This window comes from Lepisosteus oculatus, chromosome 26 (assembly GCF_040954835.1).
Source record: "Lepisosteus oculatus isolate fLepOcu1 chromosome 26, fLepOcu1.hap2, whole genome shotgun sequence".
Classification (NCBI taxonomy): domain Eukaryota; kingdom Metazoa; phylum Chordata; class Actinopteri; order Semionotiformes; family Lepisosteidae; genus Lepisosteus; species Lepisosteus oculatus.
The window spans coordinates 9,356,030-9,371,813 of record NC_090721.1 but is presented as its reverse complement, the minus strand read 5'-3'; the positions used below and the strand labels follow the sequence as shown (position 1 = coordinate 9,371,813).

Sequence of the window (15,784 nt, the reverse complement as noted above, 5' to 3'; positions counted from 1 at the left end):
TCCACAGCTGAAACATTGCGTTTCTTTTATCCTCTTTTCGGCATGGAATAAACCCTCACTTGTGCCTGTGGATCAGAAGGTACAGCTGTCCGAGGCGAGTGTGACCGTAGGTGGAGCTCCTGAAGGATGTCGATCATGAGGAGGTGGAAGTTTCCAGATGTGATACTCTTGCCAAGGTGGCCCTGTGACAAAGGGATGTAGCGCACAGAGGAAGAGACGGGGAATTTGCCCGCAGAAAAGTAATTTCAAAATTCCTCACAAAGCCCTTAAGCGTGGCTGTGAATCCCTCAGATCCATACGACCGCTGGATCTGCAGCCTGCCAGGAACCAGAGGGGGAAGGTGAGAGAGTCTTACAGACGAGGGAGAACGAGACAGGGCCCACCCCGTCTTCTTTAATGGCCCACCACAGGCCATTAAAGAAGCCAACAAAAATGTTGCCTTGAAACTCGTCGGGCTGATTCAATCGCACCTAAACCCTGTCCCTTCCATCCAACTGTGCAGGGTGCTCCCAGGCATCTGCACACCCAATGGGAAGACAAAGAGGGGATCGAGAGAGACAAGGAAGACAAAGAGGGGATCGAGAGAGACAAGAGGGTTGCCAATGATAAAAGATGGCACTGTATCTGACCCAGTCATTTTCACTACCCTCTTACTGCCAACTGCACTGTACACACTTGCCTTCAAACCCAAACAATAGCACCCAGACGCTGGGCTTGTCTTTGCATGTGTTGCTGCAATCCGTAGCTTGATTGCACAAGGACAGACACTTCTCACATTGTGGTCTCCCCATCCCCACCACTTTCACAAGGGACGCTCCACAGAAACCAGAAGCTGGGGAAATGGCTTTGTGCACCCAACACACAGAACCGGCTGTTTAAAAAGTAGGGGGATCTTTGTATAGCGCTTTCCAGCCCCCAGCCAAATATTAACGGTTCTGTTCATTTCCACAGGCTCACGTTTCACACCGCAATTCCAGCCAAAGAGGTGAGCTCAAGATATTTCTCATTAGTCTAGGGTTTAATTTCAAATTATAAGTTATTTCTTGCGAGATAAGCGCTGATTATTTTAAAATCGGTTAGTGTGGGGCGGAATGTCCGGGACAGTAAAAGCTGGGAACAGTTTGGGAAGCAATGTTCCTTACCCAGGGTCAGCACTGGGCACCTTTAAACTCAAAGGTCAGAAAGCAGAGAGCCAGCCCCACTGTTTCACCCCCTTGCATGAATGCAGCTACACAAGGAAAGATAGTGGCAATAAACAGACTAAAGAACAACTGATTGGACCGAATACTGTTTCTTTATTAGGGCGCCAGAGATGTCTTTTGAGTTCATCTTGTGCCTGAGGGAGAGAGAGAGAGAGAGAAACAGAGCAAAGGAGAGATGGGGAACGAGAAAGCCATTCTTAGACTGCACCTGGAGTTTAAACTGGTACTGCTGTGCCATCTTGCCTTTCTGCTGCCTTAAGATGTTTGTATACAATTAAAGATGCTTTGTTTTTGTTGGGTTTTTTTTTTTTACAAAGGCACGGCCTCTAGTTTTTATGAAATAGGGTGAGGGGTCATGGTAAAGGCTGCCCCCAGTGTCTTCCCTTTTCTCTCCCCTGAATCTTCCTCGTCTTTCCTTTCAGGTCACTGGCTGACACCTCGGCGCAGTGTCAGAGGCGCGGGACAGATGGGAAAGCCGAACGCTAATTACCCACTGGTTTTCCCTAATTTACCCGGGCTGACAAAGCCGCAATCAGATTGCCTGCATCTGGGGTAACGAGGTCAGACAGCGGCAATCTGCTTAAAGCTAATTAGAGAAAGAATGGGCAGGCACAATGAACAGAGACAGACAGGGGCCCTGGACAAACTCCCCCTCTCCCCTCTTATCCCAGCTCCAGCCAGGATTAAAGAGGCGTTCGTTCCAGCACCAGCCCTGGCAAAGACAGAGGCCAAACTCTTAGGCTGTTACAAGCTGCTGGACTCTTCGGTGTTTGTCTTCCAATCTAAAAGACCTCGTCAAACACAAGCAGCTCGCGGGCAGGAGGAGATCTTAAATGATTTTGTCCTGAAAACGTCAGAGGAAGCTTTGCTCAAGCGGAGCCAGTCTGTAGCTCCGGGACAGTGCATCAGTGCACCTGCAGCCCGCATCCTGTGTGCTTATGCAGGGGACTGTGTCTCAGAGGCCTGGGGGGGCTGGAACATTGGCGTTAATTCAACAGAACTGAAACGAACAGTCCCTTTGCCGGCAACAATGTTGGTTTTGTGGGGGGAGGGGGGTTAGAAATTGCAAAGAAAAAAAAATGTTAACCCTTTTCCGTTGAGATTCCAGTAAAACTGAACCGTCCAGGTACATGGGAGAGAAACAGGGGGAAAAAAAGACACAATCGGGGCCCACCCACCCCTTCCGAAATGAATCCCTGCTGGATTTGCGTCTTCCTGACACCCGGCCTCCCCGGGAGAAAACCGGAATCGCGTTTCATCTCGGCGGGAGTCCCCTTAATCTGAAAATCCGGCTTGGCGTTTCCGTCTCCTGCTCCTGCACGGAGCCCGCGGCCCACCCCTGGGATAACGGGGCTGTGTCCTGACGGCGCCGGCGGGAGAGCCAGACGGGGAGCCCCAGTCCTCCACACCTCTCCTACAGGACCTGGGGACCCCAGCTCCTGCCCCCTGCTTCCAGCACACATTGACTCCCCTTTTCCCCACTGCACAGCTCCAGACATTTACCTAGATCTCATTCTTTTCCCAGAGCTCCCCCTGCAGCAAACATCTACGAACAGGGGCTCGCTGTACATCAACTGAATCCGCTCGGAAAAATATCGATCTGTGCCGCTAGCCAGGCCAATGAAGACAAATGTGAATTTACAAGCTCCACCAACATGGCTTTTGTTACCAGAATCGTAACATTTCGTGTCACAGGAGAGAAGACCTTTCATTTCACCCAGGGCAGCGGTCGGCCTCCCCATCTGTAACAGTGGCTTCAACCGGGGGGCTGCGGATATTCACAAGCTGGTGCTGTTGAGCCTCCCTTTTCCAGAGTAAGACAGAGGGACCCGTCAAGGAACGGCACAGGCTGCAGGCTCTCTCCCAGCTCCCAGGCACTACAGCACCCGAAACCTCTTGACCCAAGAGACGCTCTCTGCTCTAGACCCGGAGAGAAGTGGCCCATTGAGAGTCACCACCCCCTCAATTCTTCAGATTCAGCCCTGAACTGCCACTCCATTAGCTCAGCTGATGAAGAGCTGACCCGAACTCTGCCTCCTACAAACCACGGCCCCACCCACACCCACCCACACCCACCCACACCCACCCACACACACCCACACACACCCACACACACCCACACCCACCCACACACAACCCCCAACCTTCCGAAAACCAGCAGGATTACCTTAAGCACTGCTGCGTTCGAATTCCGGGAGAGTGTCAGGGAAAGGATACCATTCTAAAGGCACTGACCTTCCCCTCTTCTTGTTTTGTTTTAAAACCAGCTGCACCAAAAATAGGACCGTTCCCCGAACACAAGCCTTGGGGCATCAGAAGTCCCAGGCTGCTTCACATGTGGCTCACAGCTGCCGAGCTCTGAAGAGCACTGCTGGTTTGGGGATTCCAGGGCCGGGCAGTGGAATGATCCGAGGAATCGGGTCCACAAGAGTTCTCGAAGAGCTCAGGGACAACGCCTCTGGCAGCGGTGGAAGAGCTTTGAGATTCCCGGCTCTGTGACTGAGCAGTTTACAACAGGGTCTGGTGTGTGTGTGGGGGGGTGAGGGGGGACAGGCAATCCAAAACCATACAAAAACAAAATGACAAGAACAAACACGAGTGTGTGCCTGCTAATGCTTTGCTCCCTGGGCTCGGAGACGTCCCTCAGCGAGCCTCTGGAGTTCACGGGGGCAAGATCCCAGGGAAAGGCGATTGGATTTGCAACGGATTCAGGGCTCCGTCTTTCAAAAATCCCCACCGCCCCCCGGGAAACAGGAAGAGCTGGAGGAGGCTTTGCAGCATCGCAGACAAGGCAGGGCTGCGGGACCAAGCAGCGGTCTGATATTTCAACGAAAAGCCGAAGCTACAAGATAACCGCACACTTCCGGGGGTTTGTGCTCATTTTCATGTGGCAGGGCTCCGCAGCCTTGAAGCCGTCCTGCCAGGAAGTCAGGCGTCTTTTTCCCCCCCCCGCCAGTTCTTCGAGTGATCGGCGCTCTTGACATTTGTGAACGCGCGCCGACTGTAAGCCAGTTGGCACGTCCCCGCCGCGCTAAAAGGTTAGCAAAATACCATTCCACCTGCAACTGCCAGCGTGCTTAGGACCACAACGCAGACACGGCGCTAATAGGTTATCGTTAATTAATTGCGAAAAAATACTCCTAGAATTGGCTGTAGTTTTAAAAGCGCTCGCCCACTCAGGAGCTGAGCTGACACTGTGAAACAAAAGGGCTTTTTTTCTCGTGGAAATCAGACTCCTGAATTCTGCTACGGGTTATTAAAATAAAAATACATTTTAGGGAAGACAGAAAAATGGAATGAGGCACGGAAGAGCTGGGATTCACGGCCCAAGCTTGTGCTGTGTTTCACCGGCGGGTACAAACCGCGAGCCAACAGGTCTGGGCAGACAGCCCTTGCTCTCGGGACAGGCACGGAGAAGGCGAGGCATTAGTAAAATGCCGCACCCCGCTATTTCACTGCACCCCTTTAAACCCTCTCGCCCCCTGAGCTGCCTGGAGAGAGAGTGCCACCTACAGGCAGGGTCTGACAGCGAGACAGGTTAGGGGGAAAGCCCCAGTTCTAAGACATACAGGTTTGAGAAAACCCAGCTGCTGCAAAGAAAAAAAAAAAGACACACAAAGCCTTTCCTACTGCTACAGGTCACTCAATGCTTTTCATTCAGCTTCTATTCCAGTTTAGCCTGTAGCACTGGTGTGGTAGCTCTGTGGCTCAGGATCTGCGCCTGTGGCTGGAAGTTTGCCGGTTCGAATCCCGCGGCCGGCAGAGGAATCCTACTCCGCTGGGCCCCTGAGAAAGGCCCCAACTGCTCCAGGGGCGCCGTATAAATGGCTGACCCTGCGCTCTGACCCCCAGCTTCTCTCCCTGTCTGTTCAGCCCATCCACAATAGCATGCCTTTTTTAAGGAAGGACAGTTCCATAGGACGGTTATTGATATTTTGTCTCTCACTTCACCTGAAACGCAGCTGCAGAGAGCCCTGTTTCAGTCAGTGCAGGTTGAGGGTGAAAAGACTAGAGAGAGGTTGCACTGTACACATTCTTCTGCAGCCCTAAAACGTTCCCCATTTTTAGAAAGGGTCACGCGTGCCCTCGGCGGTCCGGTGTGTGCCATGAACTGCTCGCCTACACAGTCCCCAGAGCCAGGGGCAGCTGCAGGTTGCGGCTGCGACAGAGCAGCTGGCGCAGCTGGCGCAGCTGGCGCAGACACAGAGCACGGCTGCAGACCGACGGCCGTGTGCTGAACACAAGGATGCCCCTACTCCCACGAGCTGCAGCCCGGCGCTCCCAGTCGCCCGATTCTCCTGAAACCTGGGATCAAGACGGTATCAGGAAAGGACCTGCCATTGGACAGAATCCCCCCCCCCCCACCGCCCCCAGTCCCACTGAACATCTGGGATGCCTTAACTGGCCACCCTGGATGGGTTTACAGTCTGTTTTTCACAGCACATGGGAGTGTTAACAGTCTGCAGTTAAGTAATATCATATCCAGCACTGCACCACATTACAAAACCACTGACTGGGAAGCCTATAGACAGAATATATAATATTGCATGTATGTTTAATCATGAAGCTCTCAAATGCAAAACATTAGCTATATAGCACAAGTAATCGGAGCAAGAGAAACCTAGTGGAAGGTACTCTCCACAATCTGTGCACATCTCTGTCAATCTCTGCCTTTAGAACGCTTAAGCAATGCTTAAGCAAATGGAAGTGAAATGCAAGTGGAATGAAACCACACCAGGTCACAGAAGGTCTCAGGACATTCACCAGAAGGCACAGGGTCAGTGGCGCCCCTGCAAGGCCTGGTCATTTCAGAGTGGTTCTTCTGTAGGGTAATTACAGACAGCACGTCGGGCACATGTGTGCACGTAGAATAGGTAAGCAAGCCCACCCTGCCAGTAAAGCCAGTGATGTGCTTTGTTTCTCTCCTGGCAAGTGCCCACCCAGGCACAGAGTCACCTGAGCTCCGCCTGCTTTCATAAGGAAAGGGAGAATTATGAAAGGCACGCACTGCGAAACATCAAGTCCGCGCACGCAGCCCTGTCCTCAAGGTAAATGCATTTACAGGGGCACCGAGAGAGGAGCATGCAAATCTAGTGTTTTGCTCAGCGATTCTGCACGCTAAGCAACACCATCACGGCGTCTGCCCTGCAGGTGTCTCCCCGAAGCCGCAGAACATATTTTTCCCGGAGCTCAACCAGTGGACGTCAGAAAAATACAAGAGGCATGAAGAAAAACAGGCATGTTGTGCAATACAGAGCATGGGAATAAGACGCTGGCCTCTTCAACACAGCACACTGCTGCAGGCAACAAGAGCAGCTCCTCCGAAGCTCAGATCTTCATCAATCCGAAGCTCTGTTGCTTCTGTTCCAGTCAGCCCTTCCACAGGTAACCCTGAGCCGGTGGCCACCTGCCCTCTCACAGACACATTTATCGAATGGGTTTGGGGAAACAAAGTTTTTTTTTGTGGGGGCTGCAGTTTCATTGATACTGCACTCATTTCAGGGCACTCAAACCCCGAAACACAACCCCTCTTATCTGTGCCACTGCTCTTCAACCCATTCCTTGGCTCTGCTGTGGCCAACTGTTTCCACGGCCACAGCGCCGCTCCAGGGATCAGACAGAGCGCTCGGCTCACAGGCAGACGGCTCAGTGTGGCAGCTCCCCAGACTGCGGGCGTGTGGACCGTCATGGGTAAATCTCCTGTTACGAGAGTCAAGACGGGCAGAATGGAGACGGGCACAGAAAACTGGCTGGCAAGAGAGGAGAGGTGCCTTATCACCCCAACAGAGCAGCGCAAAGTGCACGCCACCCAGGTCGAACTGCTTATGACTCCCTCCTGCGACTTCTGCCTTGCTTTCCAAGTACGGGAAGCGGGAGGGAAAACGCAGTTTCCAAGGCGGGTGGTATCGATCATCCAACTTCGAAGGAGCGCGTCTAACGCGGTCATGTGCTCAATCCGCAAGAGGAAGCAACAGCGGGTGTGCGCTCTTCTCTCCCACAGGAACACGCCAGCTCCGCGTCGTCTCCGGCGCAGTGAAAGAGCGTCGTGTCTTCAAACGGAAGAGAGGCAAACAATACCGCCTTTGATACTCCAGCAGCCTCGCTGTTTGCTGTCTGCTGGTAAGTGGTTCGAAGGATCTTCGAAGCTAAAGAATTGACTGTTTACAAAAGAGCTCGTCTTAAAAGCACTGGGCTCTTTCATTTTTTAAAGTGTAGGCTTTGCCTCGGCTGGTTTTGAGGATGGATCCCTGCACACTCATGGAGCTCTTGACCCTCATTAGCGCACTTAAAAAGAAGCCCTTAAGACCGCAACAGTGGAAACGCCATAAATATTGCATGAGCACACATCTGGAGCTCATCAACACTTCTACAGGTTTGAGAGAACAACTCATGGGGGCTCTTTCATCTATTTTACAGTGCAAGGCAGGGACTCAAAGCTACTCTATCTGCAAGAATGTGGAAAATGCTAATTTCTTCTTTCTAAGCTACATCTACAACAGAGTCATTGCTCCTCTGATGTCTTGAACTCAGCAGTCATTCCTTTACAAAGGGGAAACAATAATGGGGGAAAAAAAGCAGTAATGAATGCACAGATTCTATATTTCTGTCTAGAGAGAGGAAACAAGCTTTTCTCATATTTTTGCTTTCCTTGTGATTCTTGCTTGTGCTTTTGGTGAACGATAAAGAAAGAAACTGCTTAGGCAGTACCTTGGTTCTGAAGAGATGGCACAGATCACTGCTGCCCTGATTGCAAAAAATAAATGGATTTTATTTGCAAGCTTCCCTTTGGTTCAGAAAAGTTGCTTTGCTCTCCTCATGTGGGCCCATTTCCTGACAGGATCCAAACTTTTCCGAAGTCAGAACTGTAATTACTCTACCATTGCAATCGGATTGATTTTCTGGATGCGTTATAGCCACCTTGCATAAGACAAATCCTACAGTAACAAGGGAAGTGTGGAGTAGTGATCAGAGCCAGAGAGGTTGTGCGTTCAAATCCCTGGATGGTCACTGCGGTTATACCCCTGGGGAAGGTGCTTCACTCAGACTGGGACACTGACGCACTTCAGCTGTCTGAACAGGCACAAATATATTTGCTTGCAATAAAAGGCCAACACATCTGATCAATAATACTGGGTAGTATTGAGATTCCTAACCAGTGATTAACAATCACAGGAAGTTAATCTACTCACTGTACACAGCAGCAGCAGTAATGGGCACAGGACTGATCAGACCTTTGTTTGAAGCAGCAAACTTCCTTCTGTGATTTCGTTGAGCAGGCAGGAGTGGGACAGGATAGTGTTAACAAGGGCATTGGGAAACCAAAACATTTCCTTGCATCTGTGTGCCACTTTTCAGGCTGCAGGACCCCCGAGGATCCGCTTCATCCAGAGCAGACCAGAGGAGGAGCGAGGTCAGATTGTACAGGGCCTGAGCAGAATTCAGCCAAGACTGAGGATAACACTCCTACTCTTACCAACAGTGCCATGGGATTTTTAATAGCCAAGCAGTCAAGACCTCTGTTGAAGGACTCATCCAAACACAGCACCTCCTACAGCAGGGTCTCTGGTCACTGCACTGGAGTGTTGATAACGTGTCTCAAACAGAAAACTCACTAAAAATAACCTCAGCCCAACACAGGCCCGCAAACCTCCAGGAACACGCAATACGTACTCAGCTTCGTGCTTTCCTGTTGCCCTCCAGCAGTGCAGAGGAGCACAGGCTGCTCTCCAAACCCTTCTCTCTGAGACCGACAGCCTCGTGCCACCCTCCCCAGCAGGGACGAGGTCATAAAAGCAAGCTCATCAACGCACTCGGCGCTTAAGAGAACCGCAGGATTACCGGTGAGGCGATTAAGCCCGGCACTCGGTCTGTCACTGACCTGTCGAGTTCAGGCTCATCTCTCAATACCTCCCACTCGCTGGGAGCACGTTTCCCCCCCGAGCCACAGCCCAGCGCACGCCCCTCCTGCAGACGCCACGCTGAGCACATTTTACACTCGCTTACTCTTTTGGTTGCTCCAGCAGACTCGTGGCAGATTTCATTATTTCCTGTTCGCCGAGACCGAGAGAAAAAAAAAAAAGACTCACATTTTGCCCCGAAGAGCAACTTTATGGGGAGAAAAAAAAGGAATAGTTTCTTCTCAGGGCTGTAATATTTCCCCTTCGAAAAGGGTCAACCTCTCCCTTTCCCCTCCCAACCCTAATGCCCGAACCCAGCTAAACAGGGGAGCTCTCTCCCATCCGCCCAGCAGAGGAGCTTACAGGCTCTCAGGGTGAGCAAATCCCAGCACGATCATCAATGGGATCAGAGGAGGTTTAGGAGCACCCATGGCATTTCATATCTTTCACAAATAACACAGACACACACACCCCCACCTTCGGAGCTCAACAATAAGAGGTGTTAGGTTTCTGCCTTTTCTAGAGACAGTGACCCCCCATCTAACAAGATTGAGCCCCCCCGCCGCCGCACGGTGCCCTTGCAGCTAATCCACAGGGCGGGCGCCCAAAGACTGGGCCAGGCGTGGAGCTCTTCGCCAACTCCGTGCGGCTTATCTGCCGCGGAGGCAGCAGGTGGGCAAGCCTGATAATCCCTGCGCCGAATCACTTATTACAGGCAACCCTGCCCCTCGTCGCCATCTGCCGACTTCGCCCCGGTGGAGTCCCCGGGCGCACAGCTCCGGTCCGGTACCAGCGAGCACACAACACAGGCACTGAGCCCTGCAGTCTGTCCTCAGCACAAAGGGCATTAGCGAACAGCACTAGTAAAGCAGGCCGAGAGCTCAGAGTACTGAAACCCTAGGCAGCGACTGCTCTCGGGTCTCTCTGACCTGCTCTGTACTCTCTTGACTCCGCTGTGGTCATTTTTAAGCGTCGTACTGACAGCACAAGAACTCCAAGATCTACGAATGCAGCACAGCACTGCTTGGGGGAGGTGGACTAAACGGGTACAAAGGATGAGAGGAAACTCCCTTCTGTCTCCTTCGTACCTCCAGCCAGAAAGGTGAACATAGACACCTTGCTCACTAAATCACTCCCCATGTCAGAACGCATTGCTGCTCAAGCCAACTGGACTTCAGCGTCCCTGGTGGTTCTCTCTGTACGTTGCGGCGAAGTTCGGGGATCATTTTCTGGAGAAATGCTTGATGTCATCATATCAAATACTGGCAGACAACAAGAATACTACCTCATAACGCATTCCCAAGCCACAACACACAGCTCCTCTCCTGACGCCAGTTGCCAGGAGTCTAACCCAGCATCACGCCAGGCGTAGGGTGTGGAGTCAGAGAGCGAAGAGGTTCTGTGATTTTGTAAGCACAACGAAAAGCTTATGTTATAGGGGTTTAATGATTTTGACAGGTATGCGGAGAAGACTGTTTAACTGCAGCTGCATGGTGATGCCACCCTCTTGAAGCAAGACTGAAGAACCATTTATTAAAGAGGTGTATGGACAGGATCAGGCCCAGTGGGTCTTCTGAAGGGTCAAAGCAGGTCACGACGGCGTGCAGGAACGCCGCCACAGTATTCAGGTGAGGCCGTCTCTTCCAGCTTGTCTCAATCTGCTGGTGGCTAGAATGCCATTAAGTAAAATATGAAGCTTCAGTTTGTCGTCTCCCCCAGACGCTAAGGGGTAGTCCTCTTCTGCGCACAGGGTCATAAAATATTCCAACCCCCGAGCGGCAGAGCTCTCACCACTCTCTAGAACCTAATTAAAAGAGGAGCTCTCCGGGATAACTGGACACAGGCTGCTCTGTAGGGCCTGTCTCTGTCTGCCTGCCTGCTGTCCACCAGAGCTCCGAGTGTCACACAGCAGCCCCAACACACATGCTGAGAGTGGAAACCCCAGACCAGCTGGAAAAGAGACAGAAATCTTGGGACCAGACAGACACCCCCCTTAGTTTCCTGGTCCTGCCCCTGTGCAATTCGCCTTTGCCGTTTCGGATCCCTGCTCTTTCCTAAAACAGTTCAAGCCCCTCTCCCGTTTCTCGTTGGCGGCTCCATCTCAAAGGCACTGTGCGCTATTTGTCACCAGTTCGGCAGACGAACGGAGCCCAGAGCTGTTAGCGACATCACACATGACAACCCCCCCCTCCCCCCTGTGAAGACACCCAATGGGCTGGGAGTTCTAACTGGTATCCCATGATTCAGTGACGTTTTAGGCCTACACACGCCACAGAAAGGAAGTTGCTTTCAACACCATTAATCCAGTGGAAAGCAACAACAATTACAACCAGCGTAGGAGACAAAAGGCTGGATTTTTTTTTAGAGCTGCGACACTGAGGACAGATTGATAGGATACTGGTGACAGCTTCCTGTGCCAATTGATTGGGTTGCAGCTACATATCCTGCTCCTGGTCAATCCTGCTCCTTCTTATCAGTGAGGCTTGCCCGTATAGACAAGCTGTTTCAACACCTGGCAAGGTGTAACTGGAGAGACCTGGTAAACCGAGAGGGCCTCAGCAGGAATGACAGCCCACGCAAAGCACAGCCCTACGGACGGCGTGGCAAGGAACCCCATCCAACCTGGGGAGAACATGCAAACTCCCCCCCAGACAGAACCAGATTTTGAAGCCGTAATCTCGGAATTGGGAATGACGTGCCACCCTGCTGCAGACACACGATACTGTAAAAAAAAAAACCATGACAACACCGAACAAGCTTTCGCGGATCTCTGTGACAAAGCCCAGTCAGCTTTTAACAAATTCAAAAAGCCACAGCTTCCGGTGAGAACACTGAAATGATCAAAATCAGTGAAAAGAACAGCATGAATTAGACATGGCGTTATGTAATGACCTACTTTGCTGTATAATTACGCAGGACGTTACATTTTTCTCAATGACTCAAACCCTTGGGGGAAAAAAAAACCCTTTTCGCAGTAGCAGAAACTTTTGATGGCTTTCTCAGCAAGGCTGGGAAAAATAAGAGCCATCAGACAACACCAGTGGCAATGCCATGTACAACATCCTGCACACACTGGTAATTCAGCCTCCGTCTGAAGCCGTTCGGCATCAGGTGTGCAACACGGCTCTGCGTGCCTGGGATGGTTTCTAGCACGCTGCCCCTGGGACCCGATGGAAAAGCTGAACCCCGCTGTCCTAATTCCACCGGCTCAACAGGGTTTTTCACAAAGCACAGTTTCGGAAGCCCTTGAAAAGACGGAGCTTTGGCAAACATCTGGAGACCCACCCAAACGTCCCCTCGCCTTCCGCCTGCACCCCTCTGCCTAAAAAAAGGGCCTTCCTGCTGTGCAGTGTGCAGATGATGATCGCTCACATCATCTGCACACTGCACAGCTCGGGGGGGAAACCGCAGGGCCGAAGAGGTGAGTCCTCACCCGCGCTGCGTCATTAAATCTCCCAGTCTCCCGGGGGGGGTGAGCAAGGGCGGGAAGAACAGAGGACGTTGACATTTCCGAGGGGTCCCGAGCCGATCACCTCCTCCCTGCTTATACTCGAATGCGCCCACCTTTCGGGGAACAGTTCTGCCCGGGAGAGACGAGGAGGAGAGGAAACCTGGATCCCCCCGAGGAGGGCTTTGTTCCCGGCTCTGAACGGCACCAGGCAGCTCCACGCCGCCGGCGTGACTGTCCCAGCCATGAGTCATCCGTCACGGCGCACACAACCACGCAGGCCTGCGTCAGGCAGGGCCCCTGGTCCAGGATGACTCACGTACCTTCAAAGACGGAGGGAAAAATGCTTAAAAAAGGCATCTCGTGCTTTCATACTGTATGTGCCTTTTTTTTTTTAAAGAATCCCTCTGTCTCTCTCCCACTACGAACAAACTACAATCTGTTCTTCCCTGCTGTTCGGCAAGAGCGTTCGCCCACAGGGTATTTGTATCGAGCTCTCCCAGGGTGCAAGAGAAAGAGGAAACTGCAGACTGTAGGGCTTCCCTGTTTGCATTAACAGATCCCGCGGAGCAGAGCAGACACTGCACTGTGGCTGATCTGACAGTTCCGGAGATAATGGACTTTCACTCCAGGGAGGGGAATGGGCGGAGATGTTTGGGCTGGGCAGGGAAGAGAGGTGAGCTGTGAGTAAGAAGGGTGGGACCCCAGCCTGTTGCGCACAGGCACAGGGGTGGGGGGGTGGGGGGGTGCAGAAATACTAAGGGAGCGTCTGTAAAGATGCACACCTGGGCACAGAACGAAAAGCAGGAGTCAGCCCACCCCTTGTATCAGATGCAGAGGCGGGAGAAAAGCAACACTCCAGCACAGAGACCGGCTGCCGTTCCCCCCCTGGAACGGAGGAGGGCTCGTGCTTCAGGAGACAGAGCTAACGGTTTCAGAGCTCAGTCTCAGGCGTGCTCAGCAGCAGGCCAGCCCCAAGGTGAGCCTGTAGCCCATGCAGAGGAAAGTGCTGATAAACAGTGTTCATTTCCATTCCGAGAACGTGCTCCCTCTTCGTCTTTTCTGATGAAATCTGATATCGAGAAGGAACAGTGATAAGAACAGCAAGGCGAAACTGCGCTGTTTATCTTGCTTTGTTTTCAGTGGAAGGACACGTGACGCCCGTTTACTGCCAACAAGCAGCTCAGATCCTGTCCTTCCAGCACTGCCAGAAGGGTCACAGTCTTCAGATGTGCCTTCAGGTATCTCATTTGCGTTTCAAAGCCACGCACCCCGCCCGAGGTCAGAGTTCAACAGCCTTTGGATTGTTGAAACAAGGGGAGCATGGGCAATTGGAAAACACAGTGCTTTCCACTACATTGATCTGGCTGAAGGTTTGACCCAAAGCAACTTTCATTTGCCACCACTTGGGTTATTTTACTGGAGCACTTTGGGAACAATGGGTCGTGTCCCAATCCAGAACCCATGTGCCACACCAATTAATTGCCACCTTTCCATCTACCCCCAATCCATTGCATCAGAACTGACTGGTGAGATAATGAATTTTCAGCCTGAAGAATGAGCGTCTGCATCAGGCCCTACATCTGTAGTAGCAGTGCATGGCATGTCCTTTCACAGGCCCTACACTGGAGCAATTGACTCTGCAGGTGGGCATGACAATTCCACCTGGTGTAACAGATAACAGCCACCGCCTTGTGCGTCTCAGCCCAGGGACTGAGCCCTGGGTGAGAGAGAGAGCTATCCACACCTTGCAATCCAGCCAGACTCGACAATTCCCTGTCCTGACATGGTGTCCCTACCTTTTAGAATGGCTGCCAACCAGCTTCGCCCATGGTCTGCACTGGGAGGGTCTCTGGGATGGAACCTCTCCCTTCTCCAGCCCTGCTTATAACGTCCTTACTTTTCACACCATTCGTCTTTCTGACTGGCCAAACTGGGAGTCCCATATTGCTCAGGGTGCAGTACAGATTACAAGTTCAACAGGCCAAACGTTGAAATGTGGCCACGCAAGAGGCACCGGCCCCAGTTCTTCTGTAAAACGACAAGCCAAAAAAAAAAGTATTATTTAATAATAACAAAATTTAGGGATGCAAAACTCTCTTCAGTATGGAGCTTTCTCATTAAGCCTGCCTTTAAAGAGTGCACAGCAACATCGAGAGCTGCCTGCATGCAAACTCTGTCAGACAAAACCCTTTCCCCTGCACAACAATGAATTATGCATTGGGCCATGTGTCTGAGTAAGTCACATTTACTAATCTGCAGTCTGTCTTCGCTGAGATTTCCAACAGTTCTGAGAACTGAGAACGACGACTTCAGATCCATCCGTTACTGTGATGCACTTAAATGTTGGCTGGGAAGACGTATTGATGTTGGAGGTGCAGAGGGAATGCAGATTGAAGCATGGGGAACGCTCAGTAGAGAAGCCCTCGGAGACACACGGGATGGGTTTTAAAGACATGGGCAGGAGGACCTGGAGAGGAAGGAAGTGAAACGCCGAGACTTCTCCCCAGAATCAATAGGCCTTGTGCTGTTTTTTTTTTAAATAATACTGGGGCAAGCACATTTGCCTCTCTTAGGGGTTTAACTGTTCTTCACACTGCTCCAACACCTGTTCCTCCTAGAAAGAGGGTCTTTCACTTGAACAGGTGCCTTTTGCTGGCCGGAAAACTCCCCCCCATCCCCTTTCCCCTCTACCCAGGCAGCTGCTCTCTATTGAGACCCCCAGACACAGATTCCTCAGATGCCTGGGTGTCAGCTTTGCGACGGGAGGTCTTTTCAGGACTTCAGACCCCCTCCTCTCCTCTCTCCCCCCCTCCCTCCATCAACAAGGACACGCCCATCTTCCCCTTGAAGATGTGCCAGATTTTCCTCTCCACAGCTGTCCAGTGCCGTGCCCAGAAGCGCCGATTGCCTGCAGGCGCGAGGGAGAGGCTCACAGGAGGGGCAGGAGGAAGATCTCCACGTGGAAGTACCCGCGATTGGAAGGACAGGGCTGCCATGCAAGCAGCCGGGGTGCAACCCAGACCGATCGGAGCAAAGTCAATCAACAGGGCAGAGGATTAGCGATGGAAGACTGAGCAGACAAAAAAAGTCCTGATAATGACCCCTACAGAGCACACGCCAGACCTCCAAGAGCAGCGAGAGGGACAGCGCCTTTCTTTCCAGGACAAAGCAGTGTGTCAACAGTGCTCATTTCTTCAATCAGCACATTGTCTCAGATGCTCTAGCAATAGGCA

At 51.9% G+C, this 15,784-nt stretch overlaps 1 protein-coding gene across 2 annotated transcripts in view; it reads right to left on the bottom strand.

The window, feature by feature from the left end:
• traf4a (tnf receptor-associated factor 4a) overlaps nt 1–15,784 on the bottom strand; it is a 38,907-nt gene that overhangs the window by 12,907 nt on the left and 10,216 nt on the right. Inside the window, exon 1 of one of the 2 annotated variants that reach the window (XM_015367804.2) lies at nt 12,665–12,987. The exons of the other annotated variant lie outside the window; for it this stretch is intronic. Coding sequence (XP_015223290.2) covers nt 12,665–12,795 — 131 coding nt within the window. The 5' untranslated portion in view covers nt 12,796–12,987. Of the gene's footprint in view, nt 1–12,664; nt 12,988–15,784 lie in introns of those variants that run through there. 2 annotated transcript variants of the gene reach the window in all.